Source organism: Phyllopteryx taeniolatus, chromosome 5, assembly GCF_024500385.1.
Source record: "Phyllopteryx taeniolatus isolate TA_2022b chromosome 5, UOR_Ptae_1.2, whole genome shotgun sequence".
Taxonomy (NCBI): domain Eukaryota; kingdom Metazoa; phylum Chordata; class Actinopteri; order Syngnathiformes; family Syngnathidae; genus Phyllopteryx; species Phyllopteryx taeniolatus.
In genome coordinates, this window is record NC_084506.1 from 26,326,765 (window position 1) to 26,339,820 (window position 13,056).

Here is a 13,056-nt window from a genome sequence, read left to right on the forward strand (position 1 = left end):
TACTGTACGTGGCGGTACTGTGCTGGAACACGGCCGCTCGAGGTTGCGAAGTTAAATAGCTTTTCTAGTTAGCATGGCTACGCTACAGCGAGCTATCTGGCCATATTACTTTCGTTAACTAAAATAGCCGGGACATTAACAGTGAGTCGAAAGCGTTTTTGTAACGATTTAGATGTCCTTATTTGGAAGACGTGAAGGTTGCTTTTGTCTAAAACAAATGTCAGTCAAGGACTACTGCAGCTGTCATTTACAGGGGGGTCCTCGATTTACGACAGGGTTAAGTTCTTATTACGCCGACGTAACCTGAATTAGTACGTAGGTAGGAACTCTCCGTCGTCTATCACTATCCTACACTAGTGCTCTGTCGTAAACAGTGTTGCCACAGTTACCTTGAAAAAGTAATTTGGTTACTTTACGGGTTATTTGAGTTGAAAAGTAACTTAGTTCCTTTACTGATAACTTGATTTAAAAAGTAACTAAGTTAGAAAAAGTAACTTTTTCGTTACTTTCAGCAGCTGTCAAGTGGCAGGAATATTACTAAATTAAATATTAGTGTAGTTGAAGCCACATTAAATGAGCAACTTAGTGCAGACTTGACATGCAAAATCTAAATGTAAACAAACACACTATTCTCAGTACACTTCTTTAAAGACTTAACTGATAGACATACAGACACCGACTGTAGCAACCCTGCTGATTGTGTGGGGGTCCATGAAGGCAACTGTGTGTGTGTGTGTGTGTGCATAGTGTACAACGAACCTTACTATTGTCCTTAGAGAAACTCGAAGTAGTGACTGTATTTCCAGCCTGAGTATGCCAATCCCTCAGGACACATGTAACCTGTCTGATTTGTGGCTCTGCGTTACATAACTACCACAACGCTTCCTGCGTAGTCAACCATACCGGGGTTCGACCCCACACTTCCACCGTCTCATGTATTGGGAGACGAGTGCCCGGGCTTCTAACTCAGGAGCCAGTAAGTTCTTTTGAGTATTGGGGAGTTGGGTTTCTTAACATACATCCGCACTGCCTAGCTAGCTCTCGTTACACATACATTTGAGGTGATAGTGGATAGATATGCTCTGGACTAAAACATTAAACAAATGACTAAAACATTCAAATAAGTATGCGCTCACTGACAACGCATTTAAAAAGAGGTTGGGCCCCACAGACGGCGTCGTCCAATCAAGTCGTCCCTCTTGTCCAATCAACGACGAGTCTTATCCCCGACCAGTACTTACCTTTTCTGGTAGCTTAATGTCGTTGTATTTTTTCAGTTACTTGTTGTGGTTAGTTATTTGCTGTTGTGTTTCTTGATTTGCTGTTCTGTTTTTTAATCAGAATCATCTTTATTTGCCAAGTATGTCCAAAAAACACACAAGGAATTTGTCTCCGGTAGTTGGAGCCGCTCTAGTACGACAACAGAACACTTTTGAGACATAAAGACATTGACAAAAAAAAACAGTCACTGAGCAGTAAAGGGTTGCTAGTTATCTGGTAATGCTGGTACATTTATTTATTTATTTATTTTGACAATTGTGCAAAAAGATGCAGAGTCCTCTAGCACTTAGAGCAGTTCGAATGACTAATATTGCAATAGTCCAGTGCAATGACCATTGTGCAAAGGGCGCCGAGACTTCAAGGAGTGTATGCTTGCTGTTGTGTTTAGTTATTTGATGTTGTGATTAGTTGTTAGTGTTTTTTAATTTGCCCCTTTTCCTACTCCCCAGTGCATAGTAACCATAATAGTCGTAGGTATATACAAGCAAATGCTCACCTCTTGTCTGCGCCGCTTCACTGCTGCGAGATTTAATTCTCTTGCTGGCGGTGGAGGTCCCGATGGCTGAAGGAAAAATAGTTGGCACCACAGCTGGTTTCAGCCTCTGCCTACCTACACCTGTGTATCCAATGCTTTCTCTAAACACACCGGTTCGAAGTGCTCAGCACAGAGTTTGGAATGCTTGCTAGGCACCCATAGCTGACCACGTTTCTTCCCTGTCGATTGACTTTCCCTACCCACTGGTCACGTATTCCTTCTTCACTTGGAAAGCCCCCAAAAAAACCTCTTGTAAAACAACAGCATGGAACAATAGCACACAACGCCGAATGAACAGGCTGTTTGGCTTGCGTCACAGCGCCGGAAAGAGACGAAGACCGGAAGGCGCATTCTGCATCATTTTTATCGATTTAACTGCTAAATATCTGCCATATAATAACTTTGAAATGGCAGATGTGGTTTGTAAAGGGGTTCGAGAGTTCTAAAGAAAAATTAAAAAATCTGTCCAGCTGCATTTTCAATACACATCAGAATAAATAAACAAAATAAGCAGAGGGAAGTATTTCAAACTCCCCTGTTGCACAGCAAAACTGTTCAAGCACAAAAGGCATACAGATCCACCATTCTGCAGTCATGCAGCTGAACAAGACAGGTTTAAAAAAAAAAAGCTATAAAGATATATTTGGGACAGTGAGCAACTCCTGTATTTATGTGTTGCTTCTTTCTAAAATGCTTACATCATTTGTTCACAGATCAGCCTAAATTTGAATCATGCCTGGAAAACTAAAAGCAAAAATTGTGGCAGGCCGGCACTTGCCTGTCATGGACAGAGCCAGTGAGCTTACAGATGCTTTTGTAGAGGTAAGTAAATGGTGCTTTGAATTAAAGGAGGCATATTATCAATTTTTATTCATACTTTAAAATAGTTCCCATGTGTCTTAATAACATGTCTCTGACATGCTTTTGTTAAAATGCCCCAAGGATCAAGAATTTGGACCCTATTTCTGTAACCTCCCTGAACTCTGCTGGTTTTAAGGGCGTGTTCCTGTCTCTTAAATGAGCCACTGATCATCCTTTCCCCCATCTGTACTGTTTTGTTACCATGTCAAACAATGGCAGAGCTAGTGTGTTGCGATGAGGTGAGCAACTACTATATGCGGAAGGGGCAGCCCAGAGTGTCAATAAATAAAAGCAAGTGCCCATAAAGTGAGTAAAGTGGATTGTATTTTTACTTGTGGTGGCAACACTTAATCACCAACCTGCCTATTTACACTTGTCAATTAGTGTTCAGAGCTGACACATCGCTTGTAATGTCATAATCTGCCAAAATTCAGATTGGCTGGCTCACATACACAGTTTTGGAGCTAGGCAGATTAGAAAGTCCCAACTATTTGTATATAACAAAAACTAAAAGTTCCCCTAATATGTGCCCCTTTAAATCTTGCCAGATTTTCTCTAACTGAAAAGTTTCATCTCTTTGCTGTGCAGGTCAAGTTTGGAAACATAACATTCAAAACAGACGTATGCCCCAAATCCCTCAATCCACAGTGGAACTCGGAATGGTTCAAATTTGAGGTAGGAAGACTAAAATGAGGTATTTGCTCAAACACCTTCTGTCTTTTTATGTATGGTTTTACTTTGGAGCACATTGCGTTCACATCGTGCAGCCTTCAATTTATTGTCTCTCCATATGTTGCTGCACCATTTGTGTTCAAATCAGAATAATTTTTTATTTGCCAAGTATGTCCAGTCACTGAGGAATAAAGGGTTGCTAGTTATCTGGTAATGCTGGTACAATATTATTATTTTTTTGACAGTTGTGCAAAAAGATGCAGAGTCCTCTAGCACTGAGAGCAGTTTGAATGACTAATATAGCAATAGTCCGGTGGAATGACCATTGTGCAAAGGGCGCCGAGACTTCAAGGAGTGTATGCAGTTTAAAGTGACTAGTAGCCCGATAATCTGGGACAATGCTGATTGTGCAAATATTGCAGATACTCCTCAGTCAGTGTGCAAGTGGGGCAGATGCTACTCTGGCATGAGTGGCCAGTATTGCTCAACAACAGATATGCAAATAGTGCAGCGTGGCAAGACGACTACAGTGAGTACATGAGTAATATATAATTTGCTCGACAGAAATATGACAATAAACTCAAGACAAAAAATTGGCAGCATGTTGCAATGGAATTGTAGGTTAGCTGTTTAAGAAGTTTATTGCAAGAGGGAAGAAGCTGTTGGAATGTCTGCTAGTTCTAGTTTGCATTGATCGGTAGCGCCTACCTGAGGGAAGGAGCTGGACGAGCTGGTGGATTTTGCATTCTTTTGTCTTAGTTCTGGCAGCGTGCAAGTCCTCAAGGGTCGGTAGGGGGGTACCGACAATCTTTTCAGCAGTTTTGAATGTCCGTTGGAGTCTGAGTTTTTCATTTTTTTGTAGCAGCACCAAAGCAGACTGTGATGGAGGAACACAGGACTTATTCGATGACTGTTGTGTAGAACTGCCTCAGCAGCTCCTGTGGCAGGCCGTGCTTCCTCAGAAGCCACAGGAAGTACATCCTCTGCTGGGCCTTTTTGCGGACGGAGTTGATCGCCCAATTCAGGTCCTGAGAGACTGTAATTCCCAGGAACTTGAAGTTCTCAACAGTTGACACAAGGGAGCTGGACAGCGTGAGGGGCAGCTGTGGCGAAGGATGCCTCCTGAAGTCCACGATCATCTCTACAGTCTTTGCATTCATGCATTCCAGATTGGAATGCATGCCAGACTGATTTAGAGTAATTAGCGCTAAACTGTTTTTCCAACTTTGCTGCATAGTTTCTCTTTGCAATGTTAATTTCTTTAGTTAGCTGGTTCCTAGTGCGATTATACAGGGCCATGTCCCTGCTCTGATATGCGTCCTCCTTAGCTTGGCGAAGTTCCTTAAGTTTGGCAGTGAACCACGGCATGTTGTTATTGAATGTGCAAAATGACTTTGTTGGCACACACACATCTTCACAGAAACTAATATAGGATGTGACAGTGTCCGTATATTCATCCAGGCTGCCAGCTGAATTTTCAAAGACACTCCAGTCTGTGCAGTCTAAACATCTTTGAAGTTCTATCTTTGCGTCATTGGTCCACTTTTTCACTGTTTTCACTGTAGGTTTCACACATTTAAGTTCTTGCCTGTATGTCGGTATTAAGTGAATTAAACAGTGATCAGACGAGCCCAAGGCTGCACGAGGTTTGGCACGGTATGTGTTATTTAGCGTAGTATAGCAGTGGTCTAAAATGTTATTTTCCCTGTTGGGACAGTCAATGTGCTGCCTGTATTTAGGGAGTTCGTGGTTGAGTTTAGCTTTGTTAAAGTCCCCGAGAATAATGAGGGGTGAGTCCGGGTGTTTTTTTTTTTCAGTATCGTTTACTTGTTCGGCGAGCATTAGCAGTGTGGCGTTCGTTTTAGCTTGAGGCGGAATGTAGACACTGGCGAGAATGAATGATGCAAACTCACGAGGCAAGTAGAATGGCTTAGAGTTCAAAAACAGCGACTCTCAATGCGGGCTGCAGTGTGTGCTGAGCTCCGTGACGTCCGTACACCATTTTCTTTCGTTGTGTTGCTTTAAGAGCTCGGTATCACTGCTTTAGATTATGCTCTTGTTGTTGCCATTGAGTGTAAATGACTTGTTCATCACTCTATTCCTTCTCTCGATGTGTAGGTTGATGATGAGGACCTGCAAGACGAGCCGCTGCAGATCACCGTGTTGGACCACGACACATACAGCGCAAACGACGCCATTGGGAAGGTTTACATCGATATTGACCCACTGCTGTGCAGTGAGGCCGCCTCAGTCATCTCCGGCTGGTTTCCCATCTACGACACCATCCACGGTACTCGAATAGCACATGAGATTTACTCAATATGACTCTTTTATCATATATCTACCCCCTCTCTGTGTTACTTGTGTTCAGGTATCCGTGGGGAGATTAATGTCCTGATCAAAGTGGAGCTCTTCAATGACTTGAACCGCTTCAGACAATCCTCCTGTGGAGTCAAGTTCTTCTGCAGTGTGTTTTGACTTCATTACATGACTAATACTCTATTACATTACTGCTCAGTAAAACCAGTGGAACCTTTTAAGGACCAACACAATCCTTCCCAGGATGATAGTCAACCTGATTCGAATTTTGAAATAATTGTTCCCAAAGGAAACACAGTAAATAGGAAAAACGGTGAAATAGTGGTGAGTATATCTGCCTCACAGTTCTGGTGTTCACGGTTTGAATCTCGGCTCCAGCCTTCCTGTGTGGGGTTTGTATGTTCTTCCTTTCCTTTCTCTCATATTTCAAAAACATGCATGGTAGGTTAATTGAAATTGTCTGTTGGTGTGAATGGCTGTTAGGTATATGTACCATGTGATTGGCTGGTGACCAGTCCACGGCATACCCTACATTTCTCACCAATAAGCTAAAGAAAAAGCAAACCATGGACGGAACAAATCCTTCAATTCTTTCCTATTTGGATTTTTTGAAGAACTATATATTGCCCTTTTGCTTAAATTATTTTTTATTTTAATTTTTTTAAACTGACAGTGATGCCTCCTTTTCCAACACAAAGCCAAAGAAAAAGCAAAAAATACTAAAAATTACCCCTTTGACACTTCTTGAGTCGAGGTCTGGTGCGATATGCCTACATCCTGCGCGATGTCTGAGATGGTAGCTCATCTTTTTGCGGCGTAGCAAAAAAGACAAAGAAAAAAAGTTTTGTGCAAATTTTGAGGCATCCATCCATCCTATAGTGCTTGTTCTCATTAGCGGGTGAGCTGGAGCCTATCCCAGCTGACTTTGAGCAAGAGGCTGAGTACCTCCTGGACTGGTCACCAGTTAATCGCAGGGCACTTGCAGACAAACACTTAACCTAACACGCGTGTTTTGGGAATGTGGGAAGAAGCCAGCGTACTCAGAGAAGCACAAGGAGAACATGGAAACTCCAAACAAGAAGACCAGAGCCGCGATACGAAACCCAAACCTCTTGACTGCGAGGCATACGTGCTAACCACATACCTCGGCATACTTTAGCGACCTCACTGTATTCAGATGTGATATGTTTTCACGTTGGTGCAGATAGGCAGCACATATTTTAGTTGTCGTCCACTGATATTGCAAATTACCAAATCTAAAATGGTGGGTAAAAGAGAGAAATAATTTTCATCACTTGTTCGTGGCAGCCACCTCCATACCGCGGTATTACCGAGCGACAATGGTCCACGGTTTTGTGGAGGAGCTTGTGGTGAATGAAGACCCTGAGTACCAGTGGATTGACCGCATCAGAACCCCTCGAGCCTCCAATGAAGCCCGCCAGAGGCTGATCTCGCTTATGTCAGGTAGGGAAACAAATGCGATCCATGTTTATAGAGCAGTGTTTCCCAACCTGACCCAAGGCACATGTTAATTGTTTACCCTCTGTCATCTAATGGAAAAGCATTTAATTGTGTCTACCTGTCACAATATGTCGTTGGCATAACTAGGTGAACAAAGATACATTATTTTTGGTAAATAATTTTTGCCCCAATGAAGTGAAATTGGATAATTCCCCTCAGCACACCTGATGATCTCTCACGGTACACTAATGTGCCGCACCACACTGGTTGGGAATCATTGTTGTAGAGGAATCTGCTTTTAGCAGTTATTTTAATTTTAAAATAAAATCCCATTGTTATTAACACATGTCGTGTTCCCGTAGGAGAGTTGCAGAGGAAGATAGGTCTCAAAGTGCTAGAGATGGGGGGGAACGCAGTGGTGGGCTACTTGCAGTGTTTCGACCTGGAGGGAGAATCAGGCCTGGTGGTGCGGGCCATAGGTACTGCCTGCACTCTGGACAAAATCACCTCTGGAGGCGCTACTGCCACTACTATCACCGCCGCCACCACACACATGCACCTGAGCACGGCTCCTGCTTCCAATGCGTGCAATTCCCCTTCTAAGGACGGAAAGGAGTGAGTAGCAGCCGAGCATGACAAATAAGTGTGTGACAAATAGGGGATGTTAGTGAGCATGTGAGCGAGTGTGTGTGGATAAAATGCCTGCCTTCCAGGGTGTATGTCTCGGTATTTGTCACCTATATTGCATTCTGAAATAGCACACAGCATCCTGAGATACTCACATGTGCACTATACAAACATACACACCAACAATTTCACCCACCCTCTCCCGTCTGCTTGTGCATGGCTTTCTTGCTCTCAGCTCTGCATGTGCTAGTACTACGCCTTACAATATTCACAAAAAGCTACGGATATTCGGCTTTCAGGAGAAATTTCAGGTCTTTACCAGTGAAATTAATTTGACCTTCTCCCAACTTTTAATGCACGTCCAACTTTTCAGTGTTTTAGTTCTTTTTGCTCAACTTGCTTGAGGAGCTGACTGGCAGAATTCACAGCAGGTGTTTGAGCCATGAATGCTTTTCTGTGACTCAGTTTCTCTGTATCTCTGTTGCAAACTGTTGATGGCACTCTGTGACACTGTGTTTGGAGCCTTGCAATAGTTAGATGTCATCTTGGTCTAATGATTTAAAAATATGAAAGGCAAATATCAATTTTCATTAAACCAATTTTCATTAAACCAGGACCTTTTTTTTTTTTTTTTTTTTTTTTTTTGTTCTGTTTGGCTGTTAGATAAGCAGAAAGGAAGATTTGTATCCCTTTTATGCCGGAACAGTTTTAGTGTGTCACAGTAGACTTTTTTAACTGCCACTGTGGTTTCTTTATATTCTGATAGATATTTATTGAGAATTACAGTCGTTCACTCGAACAGAACAAAGTTTTTAAAGGGGAGTGACAGAAAAAACAAAGGAGAGAGAAAAGGTAACTAAATATAGGAAAAGAAGAGAACAAAAGACAAAGAAACTAGCTGTAAACAAGATGAAAGAAAATAATTATATACCTAGTACAATGACACATTGGATTTGAATGTTGTATGGGTCAGTAGTGCTACACCCTGTGAGGGAAGGACAGGATAATATAGGACTGGACAGGACAGGACAGGGACAGGAAGGAAAGCATGCAGGACAGGGGTGGTGGACCCGGCAGGTGGGAGTGGCTATGTATAATATAAACATCTGTAGGACCAGAGTATAAGTGAGGGGATACCCAAGAAATTTGGACAGTTATGTTATTTGTCGCAATGACTGAGTGGCCCCATACCCAGCGAATAAGTCCCAGGGGTGTCTTCCTCCACCGCGGGGACTGAGGACCCCACCCCACCCAATCGAGAGGCGGGGTCGGGCCCAGGAGTCCCCCCGAGAGTGGCCCAGAGGATGGAACACCTACCATACCGAGGCCTCCAGGGTTGTCCACCGGCCCCACCGAGGCGCCCCGAAAACCGGCCACCCGGAGGAGGCCGCAGGGACCGCATGCCACCCCCAGACCAGGCATGGACAAAACCCCAGAGCAGCCCCTGCGGTTGCCTCAGGGGCTCCTCAGGCCCGAGGAGCGACACGGGGGCCCCACCGGCCTCCACCAACAGCCGGAATGGGGGACCAAGGCGAACGCCAGCTGGAACCACACCAGCACCCGCGGAACATGGGCGAATCCTCCACCAATGCACGCCGGGAGGCCCGCCAGGCCCCCCCGAGAGGTCGGGAAGGAGTAAAGAAAATCCTGCCCCCTAACCCTGAACCGCAAGCACAGGGTCAAATAGAGAATATCCCCAATCCATGCATGCATCCTTTCATCATGCAAATCAGTCTAAAGTGTGAGAAAGAGAAAAAGTAAATAAATAAATGAGTAAAAACAACATTATCAACAACAAAGAATACAGAAGGCAAACATTTACTTTTACATTTACAATATAGAATTGTTATTGTCAGATGGCACTCTACCCAGGCAGAGGAATCAAAGATCTAGTTTCAGCATGTTGGAGAAGGCTGACCACCTATCTGTGTAATTATGTTATTGATTTTTTCGTTCCGCAGATATTTTTTCGAATGCAATATACTCAACCATCTGTTCCAATTCTAGCCAAGAATGATGCTCCTCATTGTGGTGCATCCATTTGATGAGGTATTGTAATTGGTTTAGATAAATAATAATGTTTAAAGTTGGGAGCATTTAGGCCTCCCTCCTGTTTACTTTTCTGAAGAGTGGATAAACTAATTCTATTTTTCTAATAAATATTTACTATGGCAGAATCTAAGGTTTGGAACCACTTTAATGTGGTCTTAAATGGAATCATTGAGAATAATTAATTTGAGGGAAGGTTTTCATTTTTATTGTGTGGCTATTCTTCCCAGTAGTGATATAGGCAAGTTATTCCAGCGTATTAAGTCAGCTGAGTTTTTTTTTTTTTTTTTTTTTCCAGAAGTGGTGTGTAATTTAGATTGGTTAGCTCTGTGAGTTTTGGGGAAATATTAATGCCTAAATACTTAATGTTTCCAATAGAAATGGGGTAATCTGCGATTTGATCTGCAGGATTCCACGAGTTTGCTGTTATTGGGAGTAGTGTTGATTTTGTCCAATTGATATGGTAATCTGATAATTTAGAAAATGTTTTTATGAGATTGAATAGATGACTTGGGTTTCTGTAAATTAAGAAGTATATCATTCACATACAAATTGGTTTTGTCTTCTGTCCCTGGTAAGCAGATAGCGGTAGCAAGTGGTTTGATGAATATTGCAAATAGCATTGGTGACAGTTTTGAAACAGGACCTTTACTGGTCCAGTCATGGTTCAAACACCTGTTGTGATTTTTGCCTTTCAGGTCGTCGTTGGAGAAGTAATAATAGAGTAAAAAGTACAGAAACATTGTACAGTTGGACATGTGCATTCAAAAATTTAGAGAAGGTCAAATGAAATTCACCTGTAATGGTTATCGTGCATTTTAGGTTCATCCTGAAATTACACCCAAAAGTTCAATATGCCTAACTTTTTAGGGATTAGCGAGTATGTAATGCATGTGTTCCGATCCGCTCCCTATGGTCTGGTGTTGCTGTCAGTGCAAGTACACCATACTATGCTTGGAGCCTGTGTGTCACGGATGAAGACACTCCAGGGTTTTGGAGTGTTGACAAATGAAAGTGTCATTGGAATATTTTCTACTCATTTCAAATCCTAATTTTATTTCCTAATTATTGTGGCCAGAGGAGTTACTTTACTCATTTGCAAAATATCAGACATCTGTTACTGGTAATAGTGTTGAGGTATTTGTACTAATGCAGTACACGTACAAAGATGGTGACTTGTAATCCTATACATCCAACCATTCAGGGACTGCTTTAGAAAACACATTCATATATTTGTCGTACTAATATATTCCCATTTATTCAGCTTTATTTTGGTACATAATCATAGATGCTTTATTTATTTTGTGGTATTGAATTTTAGAAAAGACTTGATGAAGTGATATTACTCAAACAGTGAACAATAATCAGCAACAGCAGTTAGAAGAAAAACTGACCCTTTTTGCTTTTATTTTAATTAACCAATGGGTTAAATAAAGTAACTTTAAAAATAAGAATGTACGACATCCATCCATCCATTTTCTGTACCGCTCATCCTCACTAGGGTCGCGGGCATGCTGGCTCCTATCCCAGCTATCTTTGTGCGAGAGGCGGGGTACACCCTGAATCGGTCACCAGCCAATCGCAGGACACATATAAACAAACAACCATTCGCACTCATATTCACACCTACGGGCAATTTAGAGTCTTCAATCAACCTACCACGCATACAATTGAATAAAATAATTATTTTAGTAAATCCTGAAAAATAACTTCAATAATAAATCCATCCATCCATCCATTTTCTACACCGCTTATCCTCACAAAGGTTGTTGGTATGCTGGAACCTATCCCAGTTAACTGCGGGCGAGAGGCGGGGTACACCCTGAACTGGGCGCCAGCCAATCGCAGGGCACATATAAATAAACAACCAGTCGCACTCGCATTCACACCGATGGCCAAGTTAGAGTCTTGAGAACAAAAACGAAGAAAGAAACAAAGGCTGTGATGTTTGTGATATTTGAATATTCAATAGGTGTAATCCTTATGTAATTTTGGTTTTACAGTGAATTTAAATTGGAGTGTCAATAAATGACTTTAAGCAAGCAACATTCACTCTTAACTCCTTGCTACTATGGTAACACCTTAGCAACCTGTTGTTTTGATCACGTCGGCACATAATGCCATCCGTGCACTGCTAGATATATGTGCTGGAGCGGCGTATTGAATAGGCTGGTTGTATAAGAGTTGTGAAATCTGAGATTTTAGATCCAGTCTGATCCGATTTTTTTTTTTTCATTTTTTTGCTGACATCGGACCAATTTCCGATCTCAAAGATGGGATCGGGACACCCCTACAAAATATGCTAACATATGTAAAGAATAATACATTCATTAATACAAATATGTAATGTTACATAGCATTTACTTGGCCTGGGCTCACACAAACTCCACACAAGTGGGGCTGGATTTGAAGAAGAATGTAGAAGAAGAAGAATCACCTTTTATTGTCATGAACATGCATGCATGCATGCACACGAAATTTGTTCTCTGCATTTTACCCATCACAGTGAACACGTACACATGTTAGTGGAACACACTGGAGCAGGGGGCAGCTGAAGCGCCCGGGGTGCATTTCGGCGTATCAGTGTCTTGCTCAAGGACACCACAGCCGTGAGTCCGGGGGATGTTGGCGGATGATCCATTCGGGGTGTTGAACCTAGGTCCCCCACGGTGGCAGGTGATGATCTTAACCATTGAGCCACGGCTGCCCGAACCTGGGTCCTCAGAACTGTGAGGCAGATGTGCTAACCAGTCGTCCACCGTGCTGCCTCACTTTCAGTTCAGCAGTTCAATTTAATCATTGAGATTTAAAATTTTAGCGTATTTAAGTGCAGTGTTAATGTTGAAACATAATGTTACAGTGGCATCTGATAATATTTTATATACTTTTAGGAATAAAAACCTTTGCATTGATTTTCTTGAACACATGCCCACTATGCTACTGTAGTTTAATGTTGGTCATTGTGGTGGTACTTGGAATGCCAAGTAGATTTTGAGGTGTTACTTGGTGTAAGACGTTTGAAAACAACTGGTCTATGCTTTTGCTTTAGATTTACAGTGGTTATTTTTTATGATGTTTATTTGTATTGTTTGTGCAGATTGCGAGTGTCCCATACGTCACCAATTGGTGTATTTCAATGATGTTGTCGCTTGTCAGGCTTACATTGACGGGGTATATACAATCTGTCAGTCACACTGGCAGATATCCAATATGCATCAGATTTTTATCCCTATTTGGGAGAGGCCTGTTTT

The 13,056-nt window shown here is 42.2% G+C and overlaps 1 protein-coding gene across 10 annotated transcripts in view; it reads left to right on the forward strand.

Annotated features, from left to right (window-relative positions):
* The window catches only part of c2cd5 (C2 calcium dependent domain containing 5), a 58,467-nt gene that overhangs the window by 340 nt on the left and 45,071 nt on the right, over positions 1–13,056 (forward strand). For all 10 annotated transcript variants that reach the window (XM_061774216.1, XM_061774220.1, XM_061774210.1 and 7 more), the window contains exons 2-7: positions 2,530–2,638; positions 3,266–3,352; positions 5,468–5,639; positions 5,721–5,816; positions 6,977–7,132; positions 7,492–7,744. In XM_061774216.1, the coding sequence (XP_061630200.1) occupies positions 2,549–2,638; positions 3,266–3,352; positions 5,468–5,639; positions 5,721–5,816; positions 6,977–7,132; positions 7,492–7,744 (854 nt within the window). In that variant the 5' untranslated portion in view covers positions 2,530–2,548. The remainder of the gene's footprint in view (positions 1–2,529; positions 2,639–3,265; positions 3,353–5,467; positions 5,640–5,720; positions 5,817–6,976; positions 7,133–7,491; positions 7,745–13,056) is intronic.